Source organism: Brachycentrus maculatus, unplaced genomic scaffold, assembly GCF_059751285.1.
Source record: "Brachycentrus maculatus isolate JH-2025_06_01 unplaced genomic scaffold, ASM5975128v1 h1tg000649l, whole genome shotgun sequence".
Classification (NCBI taxonomy): domain Eukaryota; kingdom Metazoa; phylum Arthropoda; class Insecta; order Trichoptera; family Brachycentridae; genus Brachycentrus; species Brachycentrus maculatus.
The window spans coordinates 364,749-374,724 of record NW_028281385.1 but is presented as its reverse complement, the minus strand read 5'-3'; the positions used below and the strand labels follow the sequence as shown (position 1 = coordinate 374,724).

Genomic DNA, 9,976 nt, shown 5'->3' with positions numbered 1-9,976 from the left:
TTTTCAAAATTAACCTTAGTAAGTCATTTTACGTAAGTACCTACGTATATATGTATTTTTTTTATTCATTGTCAAGTCTTTTAAGTATGTTAAAAAATAAATCACAACTAAGTCTGTTAAATTTAAATAAAAATATTTTAAGTAGGCACCCAGGTATGTATATATTTTTTTATTCGGTGCAACTTCTATAAAGTATGTTAAAAAATCAACCTTAACTAAGCATGTTTATCGAAAATTTCCCGAAAATTATTTAAATCGTGGCTTATGCATCACCACTTAGTATTTGTTAAAATAAAAATCAGTAATATTTTTTATTTAATTATAAGTAATTTTATGTAAGTACCTAAGTATATAATATATTTTTTTAATTCATTATAAAGCCTGTTAATTATGATAAAACATAAATCAGAATTAAGTCTGTTCATACAAAAATTATATATATATGTATATATATATATATATATATATATATATATATATTTATTCGATGCAACGCTTACTATGTATGTAAAAACAAACTTCAGAAGTAAGCATATTTTTCGAAAATAACTCGATAATTATTCAAATCGTGGCTTGTGTATCTCAACATAGTATTTTGGAAAACAAACGTGGATTTAAATTTCAAATCGATCAATCAAATCAATTAAATCAATTGAATGTGCAAATCGGTACTCATACCGCCATCTATCGAAAATATTTGAAACTTTCCCATATCAACTACTTGGTTAGAATTCGAAATAATCGGTGGGTTTATATGGATATAGATTTATAAATGTGGAAGAGGCGAAATTGTTTGCCAAAAATATAGCGGTTTGGCGTTCTATTCTCTCTGCCCACCCCTGCGGAGAAGCGTCATGATGTTAAGTCAGCCACAACATCCAAATCAACCCAGTTTATTGAAAGTATCGATATAATTCAACCAGGATTGCAGAAAGATACAGAAGGTATTTGGAACTAAAAAATGAATTCAAACTAATTTGGCGAATGAAAGTGAAAAAGGCGAAGATTGTTTGCAAAAACAGAGTATTGTGGCATTCTATCCTCTCTGCCCACCCCTACGGAGAAGCGTCATGATAAGTCGGCTAAAACGTTCAGAACAACCTTGTTTGATGTATAATATAAGTACGAAGTACCAGGAGCATATGAAGACGAAAGAGGTCTTATATGGAAAACTTGGCATAGTAAAATCGGTACTCGTGTACTTGAAAATGTAAAAATTTGTCGAATTATTAATTAGACTGTACCGTAGCGCCATCAAACGGCAAATGCTTGAATCATCCAAAAGTAGGTACTTACGGTAGGTACTCGTAGATAAAATAATATAAAAGTCAGTTGAGATGGTTCAACACGTAAGAAAGAAGGGTAGAACAAAAATAAAAGGCGAATGTAGTAGGAAAAAGAAGCACAGCAAGGCAACGGAAAACTTGGCACCATCGGGTACGTCAAATACTCGAACAGCAATCGCCCGAGCTGCTGCTGCGTTCAAGACGAAACGCTGCAGAGATCAAAGTCCGGCCGCTTCAAGAGGAACCGGAAGTACACAAAGTCAGCGTGAAACTCCCACCATGTTGGAAGGAAAATATAACACTATGGTTCATACAAGCCGAAGCTCAATTCACCACGGCAGGAATTACCGCCGACGAAACTAAATACTATATTATACTAGCAGCACTAGATACGGATTCACTCAGGATAGTAAGTGACATAATAACGCGACCTCCGACAGCAGGAAAATACATGCATCTAAAAACAAACCTGATAGCACGACTGCAAGACTCCGACCAGAAGAAACTAACAACTCTGTTAACCGGACTACAATTGGCAGACAGAAAACCATCAGAACTAATGAGGTATATGAAGGAGCTAGCAGGACCCAGTTTGGCAGAAAACCGTATAACGAAGACCCTGTGGCTACAGAGGCTGCCTCAACAAGTCCAAGCGATATTATCAGCAACGAAAACAGAAAATTTGGACGAAATGGCCAACACGGCACATAAAATAATGGACATACTAAGAAAACCGGAATGAAATAGGATAGACGAAAATCGACCATCCACAGCAGCACGGCAATATAATACAACTTGCGACAAACCAAGAAACGAAAATTTTAGTGACCTCATACTGTTGAGCTTGCAAAAACAAATCGAACTACTGACACATGAAGTTAAGGAACTAAAATTAAAACAAGAAAACGACAACTGGCAAGGACGCATGAGCCGCTACAACAGTAGAAGACAGGAAAACGGCCGATACAGAAACAAGAGTAGATTCCCCTACCGAAGCAATTCCAGAGAAAAATCGAACAGAATAAATTAAAAAAAAATTAAATTAATTAATTCTTTAAAATTAAAGAAGCGTTAAAATGAAAACGGTTTTGCGTCAACTAGTGGAAGAAGATCCGGACACCTTTCCTTCGACCTCTTGCGAGGACTCGTGCGGTAGGCGGCGCAAACGGTCCTGTTCGCGACGGCGGAAGAGGTGTCGCTCGTGCTCCAGGCGCAGGAGAAGGCGGCCCAGAAGGAGGTCCTGCTCCAGGAAGCAATTGCGCAGCAGCAATCGCCCGAGCTGCTGCTGCGGCCGGTTGCGCAGCAGCAATCGCCCGAGCTGCTGCTGCGGCCGGTTGCGCAGCAGCAATCGCCCGAGCTGCTGCTGCGTTCAAGACGAAACGCTGCAGAGATCAAAGTCCGGCCGCTTCAAGAGGAACCGGTGCTCCAACGAGCGCGAATGCCTCACTATCAGAAAAATGAGGCGCCGAAGCTGTTAAATTTTCAAGTACTCTTGAATTTGATTTCGACCCTGCAATACTCTATATCGCACTTCTATTTGTATAGTATTTATTGTATCGTTCAAATAAATTGTTTACACGCACGAAAAATATTTTTGATATTTTATATAAAATTACAAAATGAATTAGAAATAAATTACACTTATATTATTTTTAGTTAAGTTGCAAAAAAAAATATTATCAAAGACTTGAAGAAAATATATATTTTGTACAATTGATATGAATATTTATATAAATAAATATTAAGAAAACCAGAAACACACATCATTTAAATTACATATGGAATATTAATTCATTTTTCATATATGTATACGCTTTATAAATAATATCCTATATTATATTAAATAAAGAGTAAGTCTGATAGTATGAACTGACCGGAGCCATTTCGTCGTAACGTAACACGTTACGATGCGAGCATTCGTATAGTACAGCGAGCCGAGCGCTCCATCCATAGTCGGAGCGCTGGCCGCGAACGATGTTACGACGTTACGTTACGACGAAATGCTCCGGTCAGTCCCTACCATTAGACTTACTCTTTATTTAATATAATATAGGATATTATTTATAATAAATATATATAAAACCCTTATCCGCACCCCAATGGTGCATAGGGCACTGTGTCATATAAACGCAGTGTTATCTTGATCGTTTACACATGAAGGAAAGGTGATCAGCCCTCCGCTTCAGGTACCAGTTTATGGTAATATTGAATAAATGTTACAGTGAAAAAATCACTTATATTTATTTTACCCCCCTTGGGAATCGAACTCGGGACCTCCAGAACGGTAGCCGAGCGTGCTGACCATTACACTACGGAGGCTACTTTATAAAGCGTATACATATATGAAAAATTAATTAATATTCCATATGTAATTTAACTGATGTGTGTTTCTGGTTTTCTTAATATTTATTTATATAAATATTCATATCAATTGTACAAAATACATATTTTCTTCAAGTCTTTGATAATATTTTTTTTGGAACTTAACTAAAAATAATATAAGTGTAATTAATTTCTAATTCATTTTGTAATTATATATAAAATTTCAAAAATATTTTTCTTCTGATATTTAAAAGAATGTTTCATGTTTGCTACACGTATCGTAACTTTTTTCTTAAATATTTCTTTCAAAATTAATATTTTTGCAGTATAACACTTCAATTTAATGCCTGTATTTTATAAGTCTACATTTAAAAAAAAAACTTATTCGAAATAATACCGATTTAAGTATGGCATTTTTCTTTTTCTAATGATTTTTTACCATCGCGATAAAACACATTCATTCGCTTTTCGTCAAAAAACTCAGGTCTTTTCTTTGGTTTCCTGGATTTATCTGTAGTGCTTACATTTAACACATCCTCGCAAAAAAGTTTTTCAAAATAAGCAGCCATTTCATCCACTTGAGCTCTTAATTTGTCATCAGGATAAACCTAAAACAAAACATACATTTGAAATGAATAATATTTTTCTCAAATTTGATAATAATATTTGAAGCCAAAATTGAAAATTACCTTCAAATATTCATATGAATTATAAAAGACCGAACGAATATCATGAGCTACTTGATGAACATCAGTATAATAGGATTTCTGTATTCTCTCCGAGATATTTGAAAAGACTAGAGGATTCTTCACAACTTCATAAAAGTGAGGAGCCTAAAAAAATAGATAAACAATTTTTATTAAAAAAATTAATCAATACATGGAACTTTGAATGGTATCCAAAAAGGTGAATAGTTGCTATTATATGGGAAAATAATTCACGTTAAATATGAATGAAATTGTGGCAGAGTGGGTTCCAACCTAGAAACTCTGACTAACAGTCCACAGGATTGCATCCCATTTATATATTGTATATAATTTCTCAAGGTTTAATAGACAACTAGATATCAGTTTATTACTAACTTTACTAATATCCAGTCCAAATCTGCTGTCGCCTTTATTCTCCATGTTCCACAGTGAGAATAAAATGGACTCCATTCTTTTCAATCCACTGGACAAAGCATATTCATTATTTTTTCTGTTGGTCGTTTTAGTATTGACACTGTTTTTCTTTTTGAGTTTCTTGTTTGTGGCACACGAAGGATACTCCCTTTCAAAATATGACGCATCACCAACTATTGATTCTTTAGATGACTGTGTTTCATTTTGCTCATTGGGGACTGAAAACATAGTACTTTCTTGTCGGACCTCAATTGGTACTTCTTCCTTTTTCTGTCCTTTAGAAACTTCCATGCCATTATTATCTCTGTCATCATTTAGTGCGGTATTGCGATTTGCGTCTTCTGTTAACTTCCTGAATTGTTGAGAATTTTCACCAAAGAAGTTTTGGGAAACTTTGTTCCAACTAATACCGTCTGTTAATGGTGTGTCTCGTGTTTCCTCCGAAGTACTTTTCCCCAGATCAACAAACTCGGGCGGTGTCAGAGCTTCATATAATCTTTCAGCATCAGTTTTAGGTTTACTATATATATTAGTTAGTAATTTTGGAGCAGTTTGCTTCGCCGCTTCCCATTCCTTATCATAATAAGTATGGTAACCCGGATTAAGATTTGGAAACATGTTATGAAACCCTAAACCCTGCATGTAAATATTACCAGTATTCTGACTCTGTTCAAGTACTGGAGGTTTCTTGTTTAAAGTATATGAGTTATTATATGAGTTTACTTCGAATAATGGTTGAGGAAATGAAGAATTTGGAGCTTTTGAGAATGGTAAGCTCAATATTTTTGGGACTGTTCCTTTAGTAATCAGAGAATTATGAACAGTTATTGTTTCTAGAGCTCCATATTCCGAGTCGGGTGGTTTGTCACTCTGCTTTATCGGTACACTGTAACTCCCCGGCTTCATGTAAACTTTAGTAGGCTCATGTACATCACTATCCGATTCCAATTTTGAAGTAATAGTTTGGGCTAATGGTATGCTTCTTTGATTACTATTTTCTGAATCATTTTGTTTTGGACATTTGAAAGAATCATTGAAGCATTTATTTGCATTATATTTTTTTTCATTTACCCAATAATTAGTATTTAAGGGTGTAATAGAATCCCTGACTTCATTACAATCAAATATAGTTTCGGGAATCATAGTAATGGATTCTAAATTCACAGGTTTCTGTAGTTCTGAAGCCCCCTTTATTCTGCTTGAAAGATCTTCTAGTTTTGCATAATTAGTTGATCCCATCACATTCTGAAATTTTAATGGAAACTCTTTGTTCCAGTTACCGAAGCTTTTCATGGAGTCCGTGTTGTTGTGTAGTTTGCTTTCATCCGATTTCTCTGTTGTATCTATTAAAGGTCTTTTATTTAATTCATTCTCATTTCTCAGAAGAGAGCCATTTAAGACAGAGGGTGAAGAATGATTAGTAATTGTCGAGTTAGTCCACTGCGGAAATGTCTTTCCGCAGAGCGGAATTCCTGGAGCCAAGTATGAAGGTGCTCCATAACAAGTATTCCCTCCCCAGTGATGCGCTGATGGAGTTGATTGGTAGACTTGTGGGTTGACTGCGGTTACACTCCCTACCTGTTTTATTTGGTGCTTTTGAATTTGATTTTGAGTCTGATTTTGTATTGAAGAGAAATTCAGTCCATTAGCATTTTGTTTATACCTTTGTTGTTCCGCTTGAAATCCACTATCTAATGCTTTGAATGTTTTGTAAATATGATCCAGCATATTATTTGTGGCGACTTGCCATTCTAAAAAACTCTCCCTTATTTTCGGATTGTAATATTTGTTTTCTATTCTTTTGAAACTTTCGTGCTTTTCACACAAAAGTTCTTTAATTCCTTTCCAACCATCCAAAATTCTGACAAATGAAAAAATAAAATTCTTAATAACCCACGGAACACCTTGAGAGTGCAAATTTGCTACAGCAGAATCAGGTTTCTGAACATTGGATCGAGTTTTTTCACAAATAGTCTGGATGTTTTTAAAGCACGGTCTATTTTTATTTGCTACAGCAATATTCTCCGCAGCGGTACAAGCTTCTACAGCCAATTTGATGATTTGAATTGGTATAGATTCATCGTACATAGCTATGTCCACTGTCGATGGTTTACATAGATTGGCTTTCTCTGTTGAACATCTAGAACACAGAATGTCGCCACTTTTACTGGATCCAGGTATCTCAAGAAGATGAGGCTCAGTAGAAATGTTACACAATTCTGATACCATTCTTTCTCCTTCGGCAAAAAAGTCTAAACTGGTTGAAGAATCAGAATGTGGGAGACCTTTTACTTTCCCGTTATCGGGTTCTTTAAATACATTTGATTTTATAGTCAATGTCTCCATGTGCTCCACTTTGGGGGATAAACTATACTGATTGTTAGATTTTACAATTTTTCTTTGCAATCCTGGTGCCTGAGAAAATGTGTCAAGTGCGTAATCGGAAATGTTTATGTTGTTAGCATAATTCAAAGAATTTGTAGATCCACATGTCATTTTTCTAGAAAATTGCCTAAAAAATCAAATAAATTTTATTTCATGTAATGGTGGGAAATATCAGCTTTAGATAACAAAATGATATGTTACTTGTGTTGCATTGATCCATCAATCTCACTAGTTACGTATGATGTTGAATCCATAATTTTCAAGGTTTCAATTCCAATTCTTCATTGATTTTGGCCAGTATCTATAAAATATACCTTTAAATATATATATATATATATATATATATATATATATATATATATATATATATATATATATATATATATATTTATATATACATATATATATATATATATATATATATATATATATATATATATATATATATATATATATATATATATATATATATATATAATTTCAGGGAAGCATGCACTAAGCACATTTACGAAGAAGAAGAATATTAGATAACTCGTAAAACTGTGACTTAAAAAAAAACTATTCATATATTTTGAAGCCATTTAAATGATATTCTTCATATTGTGTATTTAAAAACCCCGTTATTATTATTATTTTTAATTCAGTAGCTTCAATTACATACAACTAATGTTGATTTAATTCGAATGATGACTGCTTTCAAAAGTTTCGTAAGAAAAATACGAAAACCGAAATATCAAAATTTAAAGACAAGCAAGCCGTATTAAAATATTGATTCATGCTACAATATTGCTTCTACCAAAATCAGCTGTTTTGTCATCACATCATAATTTGTCGTCAATTAATTCAAATAAATATTTCGAAAAGAAATTGATTAATAAATTATTGCGTGCTTGTATCATAATTACGTAGCTACAAAGACGAGATCTTATTTTGGAAAAATGAATGTAGAAATAAAAAAATATTGATCCTCAATTTTTTTCAGTTAGTATATATATAGTTATGTATCAGTTAGTTTTTCATTTTGATTTTCCATAGAAACATACAACGTGACCCAATTTATAAAACAAATCACCTTGAGACATCTAAATCGGGTCATTCCGGGGCAACTTGTATCCGGAGAGCAGAATAGTGAGAAGGTATCGGAGCGCACGTTACGGGGGAAATGAGGAAATAGCGGGGAAGCGGGGGGAGGGGCTTCGTAGCGGCGGAAAACGTTTCGAGGAAGAGAGAGACGGAGAGATTCACATTTTCACCGTAGGCGTACAGGCGCTGGGTGTGGTATGAGGTAAAGAAAGCTACCAGGCGCACAGCAACGATCTAAACCGAGACAGTTGGTATATACGATATCTGTGAATGGTGTAATGGTATGCCTTTCATAAAATACTTTTAATATGATACAAAGGTTTTTCTCAACGGTGATGTGCATATTTTTGTTCAGACTTATTCTACAACGTGTGTATTTAAACAAAGGAAAGCTTTCCGATTAGCAACCTTCGATTGAACTACTTTAGCCATATTTTCACGTGAAAATAAAACGACGTTGCAGCATTTTTTAAGCGACTTGACATCAGCATTTTATGTAATTTGTTTGATGGTTAAAAACGAAAAAAAATATTTAAAAAATATTTTAAAATCTATGTAGGTATACTTAAATATTTGAATTGGTGATGATTGTTTCATAGAAATAATTAATTTTGTATTGTATTGTATACGAGTCATTGAGCGTATTAAGTATTACCCCTATTACAATATTTTCTATGCCTTTGAAAAATATAAAATACCAAAAAAGGGAATTTTATATTTTTCTCGACTAGGATTTAATTTGGCAAACTTCTTGATACTTAATCGGTAAACGATATAACTTCGATGCATTTGAAAACCAATTAAATGAAAACCAAATTTAGTTAGATGAAACGTTCCAACAAGCTTTTCATCTACCGTTAAATTTAATTAAATATTATCTACCGTTTAAAATATTATCTACCCTCAAAATAAACTCTATTTTGTATATATATGTGTACTTGAAGACATAGTAATATTAAACATTAGTAATAACCTTGAACGATGATAACATTTAGAAATAAAAGAAACGCACAGAATCATGATGTACGGATAATTAGGCATTGAATATATTTTTTTTAAAAACAACTTTCAACTTTAGATAAATGTTCTAAAAATTAAAATGCCGTACAATAATTGAAAAACGATATTGTCGAATAGTAAAATAATAGAGTCGAATGAATTAAAAATGTCGTCCTACCTTGTAGTCATTTTACATCCGATAAAAATAGTTTTTTCGAGCTCCACTTCAGTGTAAATAGTACCACAAACGTTTTTTTTATAAATAATATTTTTAGTAAATAAATATTTCGATGCGACACGACCGCGAATAAGTTATGAAATAAAATTTTATGTGAAAATTACGTTTTGCCTGATTTTTCTGTGCTTGCCAACGGATTCGAATAAAATAATTGAATTTTGTTTATCATTCGTTTTTTGATCTATTTTCAGTCGGAGTTTAAGCGGGAAAATATGTGGTGTAAAAAATATTTTCGGTATTTTTTCTATGCATTTCTTTCGATCATATCTAAAAGCACTTGAATTTTCTTGTTAGAATACACTAGGTAATAGTTTTTTGTTTAGTTTATTCTAGTAGGAAAATCTATCAGTTATGTAATAATTATTTGTTAAATAAATTTGAAGCCAGTTCGTTCATAACACAGGTCTGTGATTTTTTTTTAAATAAGCGAATTGTAATTGAATGTGAATTGGGAATTAAATTTACTATATAATAACTTTATAAAAGATAAAAAGTATTAATAATTCATTCTTATAAATAAATAAATAGACTGACCATTTGGG

At 33.0% G+C, this 9,976-nt stretch overlaps 1 protein-coding gene across 2 annotated transcripts; it reads right to left on the bottom strand.

Moving 5' to 3' along the window:
• Nucleotides 1–2,033: 2,033 nt before the first annotated feature.
• On the bottom strand, nt 2,034–9,557 carry mtsh (mitoshell). Of its 2 annotated transcripts, none has more exons than XM_088274224.1 (5): nt 9,375–9,557; nt 7,316–7,428; nt 4,691–7,241; nt 4,298–4,441; nt 2,034–4,216 (listed from the first exon to the last, which is right to left on the bottom strand). In XM_088274224.1, exons 2-5 carry the CDS (start codon nt 7,366–7,368, stop codon nt 4,010–4,012), a joined length of 2,955 nt encoding a protein of 984 aa, XP_088130350.1. In that variant the 5' UTR covers nt 7,369–7,428; nt 9,375–9,557; the 3' UTR covers nt 2,034–4,009. The 2 variants fall into 2 exon arrangements, with proteins under 2 accessions (XP_088130350.1, XP_088130349.1); XM_088274223.1 differs by having other exon boundaries at nt 7,316–7,415.
• Nucleotides 9,558–9,976: the final 419 nt, after the last annotated feature.